Here is a 20,903-nt window from a genome sequence, read left to right as displayed (position 1 = left end):
CCGGTTTCAGCGGATAAATCCCCTGGTGTGTACAATCCAGCCGATCTGTTTCCGCGGTTAGTACAACCAGGAGATCAAAATCCGCCAGAGGATTTATCCGCGGAAACGGTCCGGAGGACCGTTTCCGCGGATAAATCCTCTCGTGTGTACTAGGCATAAGAGTTTTGTACTCAGGGTCTGCCGTTGAATCCATGATAAGGGAGGATGAGCTCCAAAAGCTGGCATTGTTCTGCAAGGGGGGCTGACTGTATGCATATCTTCTGGGATTGTCCTGGTATACAGAAATACTGGAAGGATATTTTGATGTGTGTACAGGAGGTAGAGCTGCACGATTCTGGGAAAAATGAGAATCGCGATTCTTTTGCATAAAATGAAGATCACGATTCTCTCACGATTCTCAATTTTTTTAAATTTAAAGTGGTAGTAAACCCCGTTCTTGTTTTTTTTTTTAAACCTACCTGAAAGCCAAAAGCCATAATGAGCTAGTATGCACCGCATACTAGCTCATTATGAAATACTTACCTTGGAACGAGTCGTAGGGAACTTACCTGGTCCACGCCGAGGGAGATGTCATCTTGCCTCGATGTGTCTTCCGGGTATCGCCGCTCCATCGCTGTGAGTGGCTGGAGTGTCGATGTCGTCACGCGCGGGAGACTTCTTGCCAGCAAGGTCTGGCGGCTGCCGGGCCTTTAGCCGAGGATCCCCGCTGCGCATGCGCCGCTGCAGTCAGCGGCGCATTGTGAGGGGAATATCTCCTAAACCGTTCAGGTTTAGGAGATATTCTTTATACCTACAGGTAAGCCTTATTATAGGGCTTACCTGTAGGTAAAAGTGGTAGTACAGAATATACTACCACTTTAAAGTTATTTTCAACACATATGCTGTGTGTAAACACACAGCTCTCGGTCCTGTCAGCAGGGGAAATGCTGATCTTCTGTTCATACAATGTATGAACAGAGGATCAGTGTTTCCCCTAGTGAGGCCACCCCCCCCCCACAGTAAGAACACACCCAGGGACATACTTAACCCCTTCCCCGCCCCCTAGTGTTAACCCCTTCACTGCCAGTGGCATTTTTATAGTAATCCAATGCATTTTTATAGCACTGATCGCTATAAAAATGCCAATGGTCCCAAAAATGTGTCAAAAGTGTCCAAAGTGTCCGCCATAATGTCGCAGTACTGAAAAAAAATCGCTGATCGCCGCCATTACTAGTAAAAAAAATATATTAATAAAAATGCCATAAAAATACCCCCTATTTTGTAAACGCTATAACTTTTGCGCAAACCAATCAATAAACGCTTAACGAAAAATATGTAGAAGAATATGTATCGGCCTATACTGAGGAAAAAAAATGTTTTTTATATATTTTTGGGGGATATTTATTACAGCAAAATGTAAAAAAATATTCAATTTTCAAAATTGTCGCTCTATTTTTGTTTATAGCGCAAAAAATAAAAACCGCAGAGGTGATCAAATACCACCAAAAGAAATCTCTATTTGTGGGAAAAAAAGGACGCCAATTTTGTTTGGGAGCCACGTCGCACGACCGTGCAATTGTCAGTTAAAGCGGCGCAGTCCCGAATCGCAAAAAGTGCTCTGGTCTTTGGACAGCAATATGGTCCGGGGGTTAAGTGGTTAAAAAATAAATACAAAACTCTCAATTTATCATCTGTTTAATCAAATATTTACAGTCAACATGGGTTTTCATGACTGATATTTATTTGACACAATTTAGTAAAACTTAACAGCACCACAAGCATTCAACTTTCCAGTATCTACAAATTTAAATTAATTAAAGTGTAGGTATAGCCAAAATATCTTTCTTCTAGTTTTTGGATACACTAGGGAGGTTTTAAATAATGATGCCCATTTTTCAGGAAATTAAATAATGGGAAACGCAGACATAAAACAAAAATAAAGGTTTTACACCTTCCCTATTCAATACAAAATGAAAAATGGCTATATGTACACAATGGTAATGAAGGCAGTATACAATATACAATGCATTTCCACCCAGTTCAAACACAATTACCAAACAAATCTATATGATGATATAAGGCCAAACCTAAACAATCCAATCAAATGGTTTTACATCGGGCAGGTGTGGAAAATGCTGTCAATGAATAATGCTTTCAGAAATAGAAATGTTAATAGTTTAGTTTTATCAATCAACAAAATGGAAAGTAAATAAACATAAGAGGAATCCCAAATCATATCAATATTTAAAGTGACCACCCTTTGCCTTCAAAACCGCATTAATTCTTGTGCAAGTGTACAAAGTGTGCAAATATAAGAATTGCTGATGGGTTGAAGCCAAAGGACAGTCACACCAAATATTGATTTGATTTAGATTTTTATTTTCTTTGCTCACTTTGTATTTTGTAAATTGATAAAAATTAACGATTTTTGAAAGCATTCCTACTTTACAGCATTTCTTCACACCTGCCTAAAATTTTTGTACCATACTGTACATATATGGAAAATATCTTCAGGTTCTGGTTTCTGCATTGCCATCATAGGCTGTTGGTTCAGCTAAAGGATGCCAGTGAAATTACAAACCCATCCATACACCAGGTTGCTATTGATTGTCAGTAAAGTTTCCCATTTATAATGAAACATTTCAGATTGCTGCTGCTTCTGCCAGTGCAGTCTGTCTGGGTCTTGTTTTCTACTGTCCCTGCTAAGTTTGTAATTTTTTTTTGCAGTCCAATGTATTGGGTTATAACAGTTTACTCACTCTGAGTCTATACACTTACAACCAAGCAGCCAACAGGAGAATGAGAGTTTACTCTACTCTTCCAGGTATTGGTCCTAGGAGTACTGACACAGTGTATGCAAACTTGCTTATGGCCTCTCCATACCCAACCGTAGCGTGCCGTGTGTGGCTAAGATATCTAATCTTGTTAGTATGATACTAAAGCTAGCCATACACTAGGGTATTTTGACAGCCAGCGCCCAATATTTGGCAGGCTAGATTTGCGGTTTAGTGTAGATCTACAGTATGTGTGTAAGTATAGTATAAACTCTAGGATAAGAAATTGAGAACAAAGACAGTTCCCCTACTAGTCTCCAAAGACAGGAAAATGTTGTAATTGCTGCCGCAGACCCTGTTCCCTACTCCAGGGACAGCTGCTCCTCCCGAACCCAGTTGTCCCATATTTTAGCAATTTGTACAGGGGAAGGGCCTTGTTTATGAGGGCTCTCCATTGCTGTACAGTCGGTGGGGAGCTCCCCTTCAACTGCAGCAGAATCGCCTTCCTGGCATAGAAGGGCTCATAGAACACAAAAAGTTTCTTAGACTGGGGAGCTGCCAATGTTTCCACTATCCCAAGTAACAGTGGTAGTGGTATCGGGTCACAGGGCACTGTCAGTTTGCCAACCGAGTTAATAACATTGATTACTCCCCTCCAGAAAGCCTGTAGATGCTGGCAAGACCAGACAACATGGAAAAAGGAATCCTCCTCTGAATTACACTTAGGGCAAGCTAGACTGCTGTTTGGATATATACTAGATAGGCGTTGTGGGGAGAAATACACTCTGTGCATAAACTTTAGCTGAATAAACCAGTCTCTGGCGGACCAAGGTGAGGTACTGCTGGATGCCCTCCTCCCAGTCGTAATCAGCCAGAGCAGGTATGTCCGCCTGCCACACCGAGAACAACTGCGAGACCTTGGATGAGTCCAACCCCGCCAGTACTGAATAAAGGGCGGAGAGAGGTTTAGTCATCTCCACCGTACTTAGCAGCCGCTTGACCCCAGAAGTCTCCAGCACAGGAGATACAGGGATCGATATGCACGACGGAGCTGCAGGTATCGGAAAAACGTACAGTTAGGTAGCCCTTTCTGCCGCTTCAGGATGTCAAACGTGACTAGGCCATCAGGGGACATTACGTCAGCCAGAGTCTTGACTTCATACCGAGCCCATAATGCAGGATCTGGAATAGTACGGAAATGAGGCAACCGTGGATTTCCCCACAATGGAGTGTGAGGGGACCAGCCATTGGGTTTCTGAACCCTGGTCTTAACTATCTCCCATACCCTTAGAGTAGTTCTCATCGAGGAGGTGATATTGGGATTCGACCTTGGCCCTCGGAGCATTAAGTTCCCCAAATACGACCCCAGCAACACCGCCTCCAATGTTGATGCAGGGTTGGCCAGTTCCTCCGCTAGCCACCATCTCAGTGTAACCAGGACTACCGCCCTGTAATATTTAAGAAAACATGGTAGGGCAAGGCCCCCCCAGCGATATGGACAATTGAAGGGTGGACCTAGCTATTCTGGGGACACTACCATTCCAGATTAATGAGGTTAAGCAGGCTGTCCAGTTTTTTAAAGAATGCACTGGGGATACGTACCGGGGTCTGTCTAAAGATATAAAGAAATTTAAGCAGCACTGACATTTTAATGAGGTTGACTCTACCTACCGGAGTGAGGGGCAACGTTTTCCAGGCAGCGCACTTCTGAGATAAGAGGGACAGCACCGGGGGAAAAATGTACTATGTTAGTACCGATTGGACAAAATACACATTGAATAAAATAAAGTTTTTTATTTATTCAAAGAGATAAAAAGAGGATATCCAAATACAGATAAGTACATCATTTCCAAAGTTCATACCAAAATAGTATAGTAAAATATAATATAATACAGTAACAGTAAAATACAGATTGTCTATACTGTACATGTGTGTCACTGATACTTAGTGTGCTCCAAGGTGGAGACAAAAGGTATAGTAGGTCCTCACACGACATGTGATCCTCTACATGTTTTACCGTTTCATCAGGAGTATAATATCTGGAACCGAGTAACAAAATATACATAATAATCAAGGAAACAACACAGGAGTAAAGTATAACAAGCATGGTTGATAGATGGGGAAGGGGAGCGCTGCCGCTTACCCATAGACCAGTGCACAGAGCCAAGGCCAAGGCACCGTTGACGTTCCCCTACGGCATATATGGGGGACATGTACAAGTGGAGAAAACGTATCCTCTGTAGCAATTAAACAAAAATATACATGTATGTATAGATCATAAACATATGTATGACAAGAAAAGAGGGAAGAAAAGGAGGGAAAAGGGGGGGGTAGGGTAAAGAGGAAAAGAAAACAGTGGGAAAAACCATAAAAGAGGAGGAAAGGAACATAGGTCCAGGGAATTGGAAGGGCAAACCAGAGAGGGGGAGAAGGAGGGGAGGGAGGAAAGGGAAACACAAGGAATGGGGGGGGGAGGGAAGGAAGGGAGGGGGAGGGCTATGAAAAAGCAAGGGAGAGAGGAAAACAGGGGGAAGGAGAGAAAAAGGGAAGAAGGGGAAACAGGTCAAAGACTCCAATAGATATTTATAAATAGCTACCTTAACTGGCTGAGTAAAATCATATAGAGCCGAGGGGGAGAAGGAAACTAGGTAACAAGGAAACAAGGGTGCGTAGAAAGGTACACTAGCCCCCCATATTATCCAAAGAAGGGAAAAGTGGCTTGGGCCTTCTTGGCCCTTTGGCCTCGATCTGTGCTTGCATGCGCATTCACGATTCCTCTTGCGCACTGTGGTAGATCAGACTTGGCGATGTTTGTATTATATGTGGGGCTAAGAGTGTACCAATCTATGCACCCTTGTAAGTTTTCCTTCTCCCCCCTTGGCTCTATATGTTTTTACTCTGCCAGTTCAGGTAGATATTTATAAACATCTATTGGAGTTTGTGACCCGATTCCCCTTCTGTTCTTTTTCCATTCCACCCCATTTTCCTCTTTCCCTTCCTTTCCCTTTCATAACCCTTCTCCCCCCTTTCCTTTCTCCCCCTCCCTTGTGTTTCCCTTTAATCCCCCCTTCTCCCTGTCTCCCCTTCCCCCTCCTCCTTTTTCCTCCCACCTTCTCTTTCCCTCCCCTCCACTCCTCCTTTCCCCCCTCCCCCCTCTGTCTGGTTTTCATCTTCCCCTTTTCATTTCCCTGGACCTGGGTACCTTTCCTGCTTTCTCCCACTGTTTTCTTTTCCCCTTTCCCACCCCCCTTCCTTTTCTTCCCTCTTTTCTTGCCATACATATGGAATATTAGTTCTGGTAAGTCTGGTGACTATAAAAGAGTGATTACTGCCCATTTTTAATAACTTGAAATATACTGGGGATGATTTACTATAACTGAAGCATGCTAAATTTGGTGCAGCTCTGCATAGAAACCAAATAGCAAGGAGCTGATTGGCGACCATGCACAGCTTCACCAGATTCTGTGTCCTCCAGTTTAAGTAAATCCCCTCCTTACTGTGTCTACTTATATTAGGTCATACTAGACATGCTTTAATGACTAACAAATGTCTCTTACAAGAATATAAATCTTGTTACTTAATAATGGTATATAGGGTGCAAGTATGATGTTGTTTAGAAATTAGACTTTTTCTTTTAAAACTACACTTGATTGGTATTCTTGATAACCAAAATGATAGAAAAGAGATGAAACATTAATTATAACAATCACAACTATCGTTTTCAACTCAAATGCTATCTAATTGAGTACATTTAAAATATATGTGTAATGCCGTGTAATTTAATATTTTAAACTGCAACGATCAGCAATAGCTCAGTAAACACAAAAGGAGTGTATATGCTTTGTAATCAGTATACAGTGATAAGATGCTTACCCTATATCAGCACATACAGCATGTATGGTTCAGAAGATAAGTCAGTTCTAATGGGTGGTATGCAGTTTTCAGCCAATAGAAATGCATCTTGACCATTGTGAATGGTATCCTAATGCTTTAAAAACTGGCAAGATTTTCAGTTTAACGTGGATCTTTCTTGAGTTGCCAAGCTGATCTAACGTGACTACACCAACTCCCGATCATCACAATGAGTCTATCTGCAAGTGAGAAGTCTGCTGTGCTTTCCATAGTCGGAAAGATTGGATCTCAGGGCAGTGCTCTGGGCTCTGAGGCTTTGACCAGGTAAGGTTCTTTTATTATTGGTTATATTTTATATAGACAAATACAGTGTGCAATTTCAACTGGATGTTTAATGTAACAGCACAGGAGTTCTTAGGTTAATGTAACAAGTTAAACTTACAAAGTTGTATTTATTACATGGGTTAAGTCATTCTAGTTCTATGATCTATGTGTATAGTATTTTTAAAAAGCTAAGATACTACTGATAGAATTTATAACCTGTCCCTACCCTACAAAACAAAAAAATTGTTTTTCAGGGGAGGTCAAGCATCAATGAAAATTGAGCGATAGATGTAAGTCATGGGTGCTTAACATGTGGCCCTCCAGCTGTTGTGGAACTACAAGTCCAATCATGCCTCCAGGAGTAATGTTTGTAACTGTCAGTGCCTTGCAATGCCTCGTTGGACTTGTAGTTCCACAAAATATGGAGTGCCACAGGTTGAGCACACATGGTGTAAGTCCTTAGTGATTGCTACTACTAGTATTTTATATATCACACATTATGTACCATTTGTGTGCAAATAGTTACCATCAATGTATGAAACAAGGAAATCATTTTGTCTAAGGTCAATCTCTTGAAGGACAGCACCGTTCTTCTTCTGCTAGTTTTAACAACAGTGAAGGAATACAAATTTGATAACTTTGATTTCCTGGTGTCTATACAAACAGTAGGAAAAATGTGCTTACAGTTTAACAGGGAATTAGTTATTACTAACCTACCAATAACCAGAGAAGCATCATATCAGGTCAGAGGTGTGTGTGTGGATACTGTACATTTATTTCAAATCATTTCCATGTAATAATATCTGTTTCTTTTTTGTTTTTCTTTTTGTTTAGGCTTCTCCTTAGCTTCCCCCAGACCAAGACTTATTTCACCCACTTTGACCTGACCCCTGGCTCTGCTGACCTCAACACACATGGTGGAAAGATTATAAATGCCCTTGTAGGTGCCGCCAATCACCTGGATGACCTTGCTGGCAACCTGTCCACCCTCAGTGACCTGCATGCCTACAACCTAAGAGTGGATCCAGGAAACTTTGCTGTAAGTAATACTGAATATTTCTATACAATAATAAGATAACTTGATTCAGGTGAACAAAATGCATTGCTCTTAAATGTGTTTGCAGCATTATATAATATTGAAACTCATGTGGGTATTTAGGTGACCAATAAACTGAACATTTTGTGTCAGTCTTTAGGAAAGTTGTCAAACATAAAGGCTGTTAATGCTGACCTATGAAAAAATACTATCTTCTGGTCTATCATGATTATTCTCTACATTCATATTTTTTATGGGTCATTAACTTGGAAGGTATTGAAGCCAGAGAGTAACCATTATAGGCAGGAAAGGTATGGTAGGTAGAATTGTATCCCTTGATTTGGAGAAAAGCACCTTCCATCAGATTCTTTCATCGGGTACCCTTTTAAAGAAGCTCTTTGCTCTGTAACCTTCAAAGGATAAGTCCAGCCTGAGCTCGTTTGGCTGGGCTTCTTCTATGGGTAACAGGAGTGTAATTTGTTTTGCACACCTGTCACCTGTTTTCAGCAGAGAGCGGTCTAAAGTCCACTCTCTGCTGACTTCACACAGATCAGTCCAGGCCCCGCATCATCCTGACTCTGGGAGTCTGGCACTGCCAGGTGGCTGGACTGATGGCTGTCTCAGCACTCCAGTGAGCGTGGAGGGGCAGATTGGAGAGATGCTGATTGACAGTCAGCAGCTCTCTGCTTGGAGAGCTGAGAGAACCGAGCCATCTGCGATGTTTGATCGCACGGATCTCAGTGAAGAGGCGCCGTGGGACAGATGCAGCATCGGACTGATGCTGCATCCACCTAGGTAAGTATGATTCTACAATAACCCCCAAACCCTTACTTCTCTTTTAAGAGTACATTAAATTAAAAAAATATATATTTCAAAAAGCAGTTTGACCAGTACTGTCCTTATTAAATAATACAAGTGTGTCTATGTACACAAAAATAATATATTTTCTATTTCTCTTTGCAGCTGCTGAATCACACTATCCAGGTGGTCTTGGCTTCTCACTTCCCCGGTGATTTCACTCCTGAGGTTCAGGCTGCCTTTGACAAATTCCTTGCTTTAGTCTCTGCAGTCCTCACCTCCAAGTACAGATAAATCCACCCTGCATAACTGGCTACATCAGAAATTACAGAAAGTAAAACAACATGCAATGAAGCGTTATCTGGGCCCATTTCAGTTACAACCTAGTTACAATGTTTTTTGAAGTGTATTTACTTGTGTAAATTGTCCATCAAATATAAATCTGTTGTACTCTTAAATAAAACTGAAAATATTTTCCATTTCTGCCTCAACTGTATTATTATCTTTTTGTGTTTTGATGGTTTGATATTAATGTATTCAATTGCTGTGCCTCTTTAAAAAAAATCAAACCAGGGGCTTACCATTACCAACTCAGTCTCAGACTTTATTAGGTTGAAGCAAATTTGTGCTTGGCGAAAATCTCCCTCTCTCCCTGACAGGAAGGGTGAACTTACTTAAAGCGGAGGTCCGCCCACCAATGCAAAAATTTAAAAGCCAGCAGCTGCACATACTGCAGCTGCTGACTTTTAATATTTAGGCACTTACCCGTCCCCATCAGCTGTCGGGTGCATGCCACCTCCATTGCAAATAAGGGAACCCGGCAGTGAAGCCTTACTGCTTCACGATGGGAACCCTACTGCGCATGCGCCAGGCTCCGCTCCTCTCTCCTACTGGCCCGGCGGCCAGGGAAAGAGGAGGAAGGAAGAGGGCGGTGACGTCAATACCCACGACTGAGGCTCCTGGAACTTGGAACAGGATACCTGTGAAAGATAGGTACAACGAGCGGAATATTCCATTTTTGGGTGGAACTCCGCTTTATAGGAGAAGTCCAGCCAAAGCTAGTTTGGCTGGGCTTCTCCTATGGATCACGTGAGTGCAAATCATTTTGCACTCCTATGACCCATTTTCAGCAGAGAGGGGACTGAAGTCTTCTCTCTGCTGATGTCACAGAAATCAGTCCAGGCACAGTGTTATCCCAACAATGGGAGTCTGGATACCTGGACTGATACCCTTCTCAGGCTCTCAGCAAGCCGCTGAGAGCCTGAGATGGCTACTCCATGCCCCTCTACAGCTCAGCTCTCTAGTGAGCGAGAAGGGAGCAGAGCGGAGAGCTGCTGTTTGACAGTCAGCAGCTCTCTTTGTTGAGAAATCCCAATCTGCCCCAATTTTTTTCCTTTAAAGATCCAGTGGTCTGGATGAAATTCGGGATTAAAAAGATTGTCACCACAAATGTGTAGCTGATGTCTTTTGAGGAGCTGAAGTCTCTACATCAGTTGCCAAATACCTTTTTTTTTGTTATATACAGCTAAGACAAGCAAACCAAACACAGTTTAAACATGTAAGAGTTTCGTACTCAGGGTCTGCCATTGAATCCATGCTAAGGGAGGATGAGCTCCAAAAGCTGGCATTGTTCTGCAAGGGAGGCTGACTGTATGCATATCTTCTGGGATTGTCCTGGTATACAGAAATACTGGAAGGATATTGTGATGTGTGTACAGGAGGTGACAACTATCTCTTTAAGTCCTTCTGTAAGGCACTGCCTGCTTGGGCTGGTGGATGATTTGGCCCCTACTACAGCTGTATTACTTGCTCTATTATTTATTCATGATAGGAAACACATAGTTCTGTCTTGGAAGATCTCTACTCCTCCATTGATAGAGTCCTGGAAGGTTTTAGTGAATAAGGCACTACCCTTTTATAAAGCCACGTATCTGAACAGGGGTGTGCTTCTCAAATTTGATAAGGTCCTGGGCGGATGGATGGCCTCACCTCTCAGGCCGCGTACACATGATCGGTTAAACCGTTGAGAACGGTCTGATGGACCGTTTTCATCGGTCCAAACCGATCATGTGTGGGCGCCATCGGTTATTTATCCATCGGTTAAAAAAAAGCCAACTTGTTTTAAATTTAACCGATGGATTCCTAACTGATAGTTAAAAACCGATCGTTAGTAGGCACAACCAAAGTCCACGCATGCTCAGAATCAAGTCGACGTATGCTTGGAAGCATTGAACTTAGTTTTTTTCAGCACGTCGTTGTGTTTTACGTCACCGCGTTCTGACACGATCGTTTTTTTAACCGATGGTATGTAGGCACGACTGACCATCAGTCAGCTTCATCGGTTAACCGATGAAAATGGTCCATCAGACCGTTCTCATCGGATAGACCGATCGTGTGTACAGGCTTCACTGTAACAGACTAGTTTTAACCTTTCTGTTCTATGTTATCCTTTCTGTTCTATGAGACTTTCTGATATGCAACTCATCACCTGGTTGGTGGGATTTCAGCAAAATTGTATGGTGGGACACACAAATTACATTATCTGGAGAGTTTTGGTAGTTTTTTAACATGGATCCTCATGCTTTTAGTTAATTATGGGAGGGTGCGGTGTGGGTCAGGTTAGCAAGCTTCACAGGCTATGTTCATGTACATGTCCAATGTTATGCACTTCTTTTTTATGTACTATGGGCTAGATTCAGGTAGACTCGCCGTCGTAAGTCCGAATCCGCGCCATCATTTAAGCGTATGCTCAAATTGAGATACGCTTAAATGTTGGTAAGATACAACCGGCGTAAGTCTCCTACACCGTCATATCTTAGCTGTCTATTTACGCTGGCTGCTAGGGGCCTAGAAAATGTAAATCGGCAAGATACGCCTATTCACGAACGTACGCACGGCCGTCGCTGTAAAAATACACCGTTTACGTAAGGCCTTTTCAGGCGTAAAGATAAACCACCAAAAACATGGCGCAGCCAATGCTAAGTATGGATGTCAGACAGCCGTCAAATTTTTCACGTTTTACGTAGTTTGCGTAACTCGTCCGTGTAAGGGGCTGGGCATAAGTTACATTCACGTCGAAAACATTGATTTTTTGCGACGTGATTTGGAGCATTAGCACTGGGATACTTTCACGGGCGGCGCATGCGCCGTTCGTTCGAAGCGCCATTTACGCGAGGTCACGATTAATTTACATAAAACACGCCCACTCTTTCACATTTGAATTAGGCGGGCTTGCGCCGGCCAATTTACGCTACGCCGCTGCAACTTATGGAGCAAGTGCTTTGTGAATACTGCACTTGCCATCTAAATTGCGGCGGTGTAGCATAAATAACATACGCTACGCCCACAGAAAGTTATGCCGCCGTACGTGAATCTAGCCATATATGTTTTGTTTTGTTTTTGGGATGGCTGATCGTATTGTGGTGAGCGGTCTTTGAATGTTTTATTGAATACTAGATTTGTTATTGAAAACAATAAAAACATTTTTTTCAAAAATCAAACCAGGTTTTGGGCTAAAAAATAAATAAAAAAAACTCTCAATATGTCATCTGTTTATTCAAATATTTATAGCTAGATTCAGGTAGGGGCGCGCAACTTTAAGGCGGTGTAGCGTATTGTATTTACGATACGCCGCCTTAAGTCAGAGAGGCAAGTACTGTATTCACAAAGTACTTGCCTCCTAACTTACGGTGGCGTAGCGTAAATGCAGCGGGTGTAAGCATGCTTAATTCAAAATAGGCTGAGGGGGCGGGTTTTATGTTAATTTGGGTTGACCTGACGTGATTGACGTTTTTTTGGAACGGCGCATATCCCAGTGTGCATTGCGGCTAAGTACGCCGCACGGTCCTATTGTTTTTGACGTGGACGTAAAGTACGTAAATCCCTATTCACGGACGACTTACGCAAACGATGTAAAATTTTCAAATTTCGACACGGGAACAACGACCTTCCTTAACATTACTATTCCAGCTATTTGATGGAATAACTTTAGCCCTGATAATGCGTTACGTAAACGGCGTATCTGTACTGTGTCGGCCGGGCGTACGTTCGTGAATAGGCGTATCTAGTGATTTACATATTCTACGCCGACCGCAATGGAAGCGCCACCTAGCGGCCAGCCTAAATATTGCAACCTAAGATACGACGGTGCAAGCCGTCATATCTGAGATAGGTTTAAGTGTATCTCAGTTTGAGAATACACTTAAACTTAGGTCGGCGCAGATTCCGAGTTAGGTCGGCGTATCTACTGATACGCCGGCCTAACTCTCTGTGAATCCACCTATTAGAGTGAACATGGGTTTTCATGACTGATATTTATTTGACACAATTTAGTAAAACTTAACAGCACCACAAGCATTCAACTTTTCAGTATCTACACAATCTAAATTAATTACAGTGTATGTATAGCCAAAATATCTTTCTTCTAGTTTTTGAACACTAAGGAGGTTTTAAATAATGACACCCATTTTCAACAGGATATGAAATAATTGGGAAACGCAGACATAAAACAAAAAGCAACTTATAGAGGTTTTACACCTTCCCTATTCAATACAAAATGAAAAATGGCTATATGTACATTTCAATGATAAAGAAGGCAGTATAAAATATACATAGAGCAATATGCATTTCCACCCAATTCAAACACAATTACCAAAACTATATGATGATATAAGACCAAACCTAAACAATCCAATCAAATGGTATTACATCAGGAAGGTGTGTAAAATGCTGTCAATGAATAATGCTTTCAGAAATAGAAATGTTAATAGTTTAGTTTTACCATTTAACAAAATGGAAAGTAAATAAACATAAGAGGAATCCCAAATCATATCAATATTTAAAGTGACCACCCTTTGCCTTCAAAACCGCATTAATTCTTGTGCGAGTGTACAACGTGTATATAAGAATTGAATGCAACTACCTCAAGTGTTGTAAATTTATAAACCCAATAAAAATGTATTGATAAAAAAAATAAAAAATAAAGAATTGCTGATGGTTTGAAGCCAAAAGGATAGTCACACCAAATATTGATTTAATTTAGATTTTTCTTTTCTTCGCTCACTTTCTGTTTTGTAAATTGATAAAAATGAACAATTAAAATATCGATTTTTGAAAGCATTCCTACTTTACAGCATTTCTTCACACCTGCCTAAATTTTTTGTACCGTACTGTACATATGTGGAAAATATCTTCAGGTTCTGGTTTCTGCATTGCCAGCATAGGCTGTTGGTCAGCTAAAGGATGCCAGTGGAATTACACTCCCATCCATACACCAGGTTGCTATTGATTGTCAGTAAAGTTTCCCATTTATAATGAAAAATTTCAGATTGCTACTGCTTCTGCCAGAATGGTTTTTATTTTTCAGGAAAAAAAAATAAGAAAAACAGAATAAAACAAAAAGGTACAAACAGTACGCAGTGGATACAAATACAGCGTAAACACCTCAAAGTAGGTGGTACAAAGCCATTGATACTCCCTTCAACCAGGAAGGAAGAAAGGGGGGAAACAAAGGATGAGTACAGCATTATAAATGAAAATTTAGGTAGTTGCACGCTAATATCGTATGCAATGTGAAACTTAGAAAAACATATAGTAGTGATAACTTTTTACTGCAGCTGTCACTAATGTGCTCCCACAGAAATCAATAAAAAACAATATAAGTGTGACAGCGCTGTAAAAGTGAAATAAACAATTATGGTGATAAACACTGATATTGCAATAATATGAAAAAAGTACAAAAAACATAAAATGAGTATATCTATGTTGTACAAAAAAAAAAAACAAGCTTGTGTGATGTCTTCAGACAACCTCCATGAACGGAGTGCTCCCACCACCTCATGCAATGCTCGCTTACCTCCTTTAAACGACCCTGCAAGGGGTCAAACATGCCTTGCACCCTGTGCAAACATTCCCTCCCAGGGATCGTCTGAGAATCTTGGTGGCTCAAAGCATGAAAGTAATCAAAAGCAGGCACAGGTACAGCATTATACATTCCACACCACTATTTTATCCTATACCAGAAATTGTCACTAACTGCATTCGGAGGGGCACACATAGTTGGAAAAGAACAAGAACAACGGACAGTGGGTAGTGGGCATGCGGAAAGTCACTTTCCATGAGAAGGGTTTGATAGCCCAAAGGAGTGCTGGGATAGAATGTGTTGGGGGTTCCAGTGGGGGGGAGGGGGAGACCCAGATTCCATATATAAACAGTACAGTGTATCCGGCTGAAATTTTTTGTAATTGCTGCCACAGACCCTGTTCCCTACTCCAGGGACAGTTGCTCCTCCAGAACCCAGGAGTCACATATTTTAGCAATTTTTTGGGGGCAGTTACGGCCCAAGTAATTTAATTTGTACAGGGGAATGGCCTTGTTTATGAGGGCTCTCCATTGCTGTACAGTCGACGGGGCACTGTCAGTTTGCCAACCGAGTTAATAACATTGACTACTCCCCTCCAGAAAGCCTGTAGATGCTGACAGGACCAGACAACATGGAAAAAGGAACCCTCCTCTGAATAACACTTACGGCAAGCTGAACTGCTGTTTGGATATATTCTAGCTAGGTGTTGTGGGGAGAAATACACTCTGTGCAGAAACTTTAGCTGAATAAACCTGTTTCTGGTGGATATTACCAAGGGGAGGTACTGCTGGATGCCCTCCTCCCAGTCGTCATCAGCCAGAGCAGGCATGTCCGCCTGCCACACCGAGAATAACTGCGAGACCTTGGATGTGTCCAACCCCGCCAGTACTGAATAAAGGGCAGAGAGAGGTTTAGTCTCCTCCACCGTTCTCAGCAGCCGCTTGAACCCAGTAGTCTCCAGCACAGGAGATACAGGGAACTGGGATCGATATGCACAGTGGAGCTGCAGGTATTGGAAAAACATACAGTTAGGTAGCCCTTTCTGCCGCTTCAGGGCATCAAAGGTGACTAGGCCATCAGGGGACATTACGTCAGCTAGAGTTTTGACTTTATACCAAGCCCATAATGCAGGATCTGGAATAGTACGGAAATGAGGCAACCGTGGATTTCCCCACAATGGAGTGTTAGTGGACCAGCTATTGAGTTTCTGAACCCTGGTCCTAACTATCTCCCATACCCTTAGAGTAGTTCTCATTGAGGAGGTGATATTGGAATTTGACCTTGGCGCATTAAGTTCTGCAATTCCAAATACGACCCCAGCAACGCCACCTCCAATGTTAAGGCGGGTTTGGCCGGTTCCTACGCTAGCAACCATCTCAGTGTAACCAGGACCGCCGCCCAGTAATATTTAAGAAAAGATGGTAGGACAAGGCCCCCCAGCGATATGGGCAATTGAAGGGTGGACCTAGCTATTCTGGGGACACTACCATTCCAGATAAAGGAGGTAAGCAGGCTGTCCAGATTTTTTAAAGAATGCATTGGGGATATGTACCGGGGTCGGTCTAAAGATATAAAGAAATTTAGGCAGCACTGACATTTTAATGAGGTTGACTCTACCTACCGGAGTGAGGGGCAACGTTTTCCAGGCAGCGCACTTCTGAGTTAAGAGGGACAGCAATGGGGGGAAAAATGTACTATGTTCGTACCGACTGGGAAAAATACACATTGAATAAAATAAAGTTTTTTATTTATTCAAAGAGATAAAAAGAGAATATCCATACAGATAAGAACATAGGGCCAGATCCTCAAAAGAGATACGCAGACTTAACTGCTGTTCAGTCTGTGTCTAACTTTGGAAACGATCCTCAAAAGGCTTTTTCCAAAGTTAGGCAGAAGATCAGGCATGTGTAATTGAATTACACTGCCGAATCTTAGGATGCAGTACCGCATCCGCCGCTGGGGGCATTTCGAGTCGAAATGCCATTTCTAGTATGCAAATTAGCACTTAAGGCGATCCACAAAGCTTTCCAGCTTCGTTTTTTCGCCGTAAGTGTTATTTTGCAAGTGTAAAACTAGGGCTGATGTTACAAAGTGTAAACTAGTCACACCATGTAAAAGCCCATTCCAGCGACGGCATTTGGTATGCATTCCCGAGGGAGAACTCCACGGCAATTTGTAAAAACAAAACCGGCATGGGTTCCCCCCCAGGAGCATACCAGGCCCTTAGGTCTGGTATGGGTTGTAAGGGGACCCCCCTACGCCGAAAAATCGACGTAGGGGGTCCCCCTTCAATCCATACCAGACCCGTATCCAAAGCACGCTACCCGGCCGGTCAGGAAGGGAGTGGGGACGAGCGAGCGCCCCCTCCTGAGCCGTGCCAGGCCGCATGCCCTCAACATGGGGGGGTTGGGTGCTCTGGGGCAGGGGGGCGCACTGCGGGCCCCCCCACCTCAGAGCACCCTGTCCCCATGTTGATGAGGACAGGACCTCTTCCCGACAACCCTTGCCGTTGGTTGTCGGGGTCTGCGGGCGGGGTGCTTATAGGAATCTGGGAGTCCCCTCAAATAAGGGGGCCCCCAGATACCGGCCCCCCACCCTAAGTGAATGGATATGGGGTACATCGTACCCCTATCCATTCACCTGTAGGCAAAAAGTTAAAGTTTGTAAACACACAACACAAGGCTTTTTAAAATAATTTATTATTCTGCTCCGGATGCCCCCCCCTGTCTTCTTTATTAGCTCTATTAGCAGGGGGGGCTTCTTCTTCCACTCTTCGGGGGTCTTCTCCGCTCTCCGGGGGGGGGTTTCTTCTTCCGCTCTCCGGGGGGGGGCTTCTCCGGACTCCGGGGGGCTTCTTCCATCTTCTCCCCTCTTCCGCTGTTGACTCGGCGAACCCTGGTTCTTCTGCAGATGTCCGGTGCCTTCTTCTTCAGCGCTGGCTGCCTGCTATCTTTGTGTGTTAGCTCAATTTCTAGCAGGCAGCCGGCGCGGTCTTCTGTGACGTCAGGGTCTTCTTCTCCCCTCTTCCGATGTTGCCTCGTCGCCTGTTGTCGCTGTAATGATGGAAGCGCGCCTTGGCAGGTACCCAAGTGGTGGGTGCACGTGGGTAGGCACCCACCACGTGGGTATCTACCGGAGCATGATGGGACGGTGATGCCTATATAAATGGGATGCAAGGCGCGCTTCCATCATTACAGCGACAACAGGCGACGAGGCAACATCGGAAGAAGGGAAGAGAAGACCCTGACGTCACAGAAGACCGCGCCGGCTGCCTGTTATAAATTGAGCTAACACACAAAGATAGCAGGCAGCCAGCGCTGAAGAAGAAGGCACCGGACATCTGCAGAAGAACCGGGGTTCGCCGAGTCAACAGCGGAAGAGGGGAGAAGATGGAAGAAGCCCCCCGGAGTCCGGAGAAGCCCCCCCCGGAGAGCGGAAGAAGAAACCCCCCCGGAGAGCGGAGAAGACCCCCGGAGAGTGGAAGAAGAAGCCCCCCCTGCTAATAGAGCTAATAAAGAAGACAGGGGGGGCATCCGGAGCAGAATAATAAATTATTTTAAAAGGCCTTGTGTTGTGTGTTTACTAACTTTAACTTTTTGCCTACAGGTGAATGGATAGGGGTACGATGTACCCCATATCCATTCACTTAGGGTGGGGGGCCGGTATCTGGGGGCCCCCTTATTTGAGGGGACTCCCAGATTCCGATAAGCCCCCGCCCGCAGACCCCGACAACCAATGGCAAGGGTTGTCGGGAAGAGGTCCTGTCCTCATCAACATGGGGACAGGGTGCTCTGAGGTGGGGGGGCCCGCAGTGCGCCCCCCTGCCCCAGAGCACCCAACCCCCCCATGTTGAGGGCATGCGGCCTGGCACGGCTCAGGAGGGGGGGGGCGCTCGCTCGTCCCCACTCCCTTCCTGACCGGCCGGGTAGCGTGCTTTGGATACGGGTCTGGTATGGATTGTAGGGGGACCCCCTACGTCGATTTTTCGGCGTAGAGGGGTCTCCTTACAACCCATACCAGACCTAAGGGCCTGGTATGCTCCTGGGGGGTGAACCCATGCCGGTTTTTTCTTTGAAAATTGGCATGGAGTTCTCCCTCAGGAATGCATGCCGAGCGACGCTGTCATTTTTTTTTTTTCCCGACGCAACTTTTTTAAGCCGTCGCGATCCTCAAAACTCGGCGTAACGTAACTTCGCGCATGCGCAGTACGGCCGGCGCGGGAGCGCGCCTCATTTAAATGGGACTCGCCCCATTTGAATAGGAACGCCTTGCGCCGGCGGAATTTTAGTTACACAGCCTGAAATTTATAGATAAGTGCTTTGTGGATCGGGCACTTAGGTAGAAACTTTAAGGCAGTGTAACTTAAATGGGATTTTTTAAGTTACGCCAGGTTTTTGTGGATCTGGCCCCCTATTTCCAAAGTTCATACCAAAATAGTATTTAAAATACAGACTGTCTATACATGAGTGTCACTGGTACTTTGTGTGCTCCAAGGTGGAGACAAAAGGTATAGTAGGTCCTCACAGGACATGTGATCCTCTATATGTTTTACCGCTTCATCAGGAGAATAATATCTGGAACAGAGTAACAAAATATACATAATAATCAAGGAAACAAACTATAATAAGCATGGTTAATAGATGGGGAAGGGGGGGTGGGGGGTAGTGAAAAAGGGAAGGGGAAAAGCAGAGACGGGGAGAAGGAGGGGAGTGAGGACAGGGAATATTATCCAAAGAAGAGAACGGTGGCTGGGAACAGTTCATGATGCTTGAGCTGAGGCCAGCTCAAACACTACTCGCGTCAGCTGCGGCTTGGGCCTTTTTGACCCTTTGGCCTTGATCTGTGCACGCATGCGCATTCGCGATTCTTTGCGCATGCGCACTGTGGGGGATCAAACTCTGCGGTGTTTGTGTTATATGTGGGGCTAGTAGTGTACCATTCTATGCACCCTTGTAAGTTTTCCTTCTCCCCTTGGCTCTATATGTTTTTACTCTACCAGTTCAGGTAGATATTTTTAAACATCTATTGGAGTTTCTGACCTGATTCCCCTTCTGTCCTTTTTCCCTTCCACCCTATTTTCCTCTTTCCCTTCCTTTTCATAACCCTTCCCCCCCTTTCGTTTCTCCCTTTTCGCCCTCCCGTGTGTTTACCTTTCCTCCTCCCCTTCTCCTCCCCTTCTCCTCCCCTTCTCCCTGTACCGTCCTCCCCCCTTCTCATCCTTCCTCCCCCTCCTCTTTCCATCCCCGCCTCTTCCCCTCTCCTCCCCTCCTCCCTCTCTGGTTTTCATCTTCCCCTTTTCACTTCCCTGGACCTGGGTACCTTTCCTGCTTTCTCCCACTGTTTTCTTTTCCCCTTTGCCACCCCCTTCCTTTTCTTCCCTCTTTTCTTGCTATACATACAAAATACTAGTTCTGGTATGTCTGGTGACTATAAGAGAGTAATTACTGCCCATTTGTAACAATTTGAAATATGCTGTGGATGATTTACTAAAACTTAAGCATGCAAAATTTGGTGTGACTCTGCATAGAAACCAATCAGCTTCCAGACATACATTGGTCCCTATGTGATTGCGGGTGTCAGCGGATGAACATCAGCTGACACCCGTAATCGTCCGCCTCCGCAAAGATCGGATTTTGTAGACGGAAGAAAACCCTATTTTTTTCTTCCGTCTGCAGAGTGGATCGGATGAACACGGACATACGGTTCGTGTTCATCCGATCCCCCCATAGGGGAGAGTGGAGAAAAGATAGGGCGGTCCCTGTCATCCGCCGGCTCAGCGGGGATCAACGGAGTGATCCCCGCTGAGCTTACGGAGCATACGGAGGCGGATCATTACTGATCCGCCCCGTGTGAAAGGGGCCTAACACAAGTCTCTTACAAGAATATAAATCTTGTTACTTTCAAAATAATATATAGGGTGCAAGTATGATGTTGTTTAGAAATAATTGGACTTTTTGTTTTAAAACTACACTTGGGCCCAGATTCTCAAAGGCGTTACAATGGCGCATAACACCATTTGCGCCGTCTTTAGTCCTAATCTGGCCCCGGGGATCTATGCGACTGATTCTTAGGCCCCGTACACACCATAGAATCCATCCGCAGATAAATCCCAGCAAATGGGTTTCAGCGGATAGATCCTATGGTGTGTACACGCCAGCGGATCTTTTTCCGCGGATATATCTCCCCTGGGATGGATTCCAGCAGATCGAATATTTGCTGACATGCACAACATATCCATCTGCTGGAGTCCATCCCAACGGATGGATCCGCTGGTCTGTAC

At 44.1% G+C, this 20,903-nt stretch overlaps 2 protein-coding genes across 5 annotated transcripts in view; one reads left to right on the top strand and one right to left on the bottom strand.

Moving 5' to 3' along the window:
- RALYL (RALY RNA binding protein like) overlaps positions 1–20,903 on the bottom strand; it is a 1,196,807-nt gene that overhangs the window by 670,663 nt on the left and 505,241 nt on the right. The gene's annotated exons all lie outside the window — the stretch shown is intronic.
- On the top strand, positions 6,756–9,240 carry LOC120941231 (hemoglobin subunit alpha-3). Its single transcript, XM_040354538.1, has 3 exons — positions 6,756–6,929; positions 7,764–7,968; positions 8,929–9,240. Exons 1-3 carry the CDS (start codon positions 6,835–6,837, stop codon positions 9,055–9,057), a joined length of 429 nt encoding a protein of 142 aa, XP_040210472.1. The 5' UTR covers positions 6,756–6,834; the 3' UTR covers positions 9,058–9,240.

The sequence above is a fragment of the Rana temporaria genome, chromosome 5 (genome assembly GCF_905171775.1).
Source record: "Rana temporaria chromosome 5, aRanTem1.1, whole genome shotgun sequence".
Taxonomy (NCBI): Eukaryota; Metazoa; Chordata; class Amphibia; order Anura; family Ranidae; genus Rana; species Rana temporaria.
The sequence above is the reverse complement of the archived record's forward strand: the minus strand, read 5'-3'. Positions and strand labels throughout refer to the sequence as shown.

Bases quoted from the DNA above. Each gene is read 5' to 3' on its own strand.
- LOC120941231 (XM_040354538.1), top strand. From the start codon at position 6,835: ATGAGTCTATCTGCAAGTGAGAAGTCTGCTGTGCTTTCCATAGTCGGA. The intron at 6,930-7,763 runs GTAAGGTTCTTT...CTTTTTGTTTAG, and splicing joins GGCTCTGAGGCTTTGACCAG to GCTTCTCCTTAGCTTCCCCC. The intron at 7,969-8,928 runs GTAAGTAATACT...TTCTCTTTGCAG, and splicing joins TGGATCCAGGAAACTTTGCT to CTGCTGAATCACACTATCCA.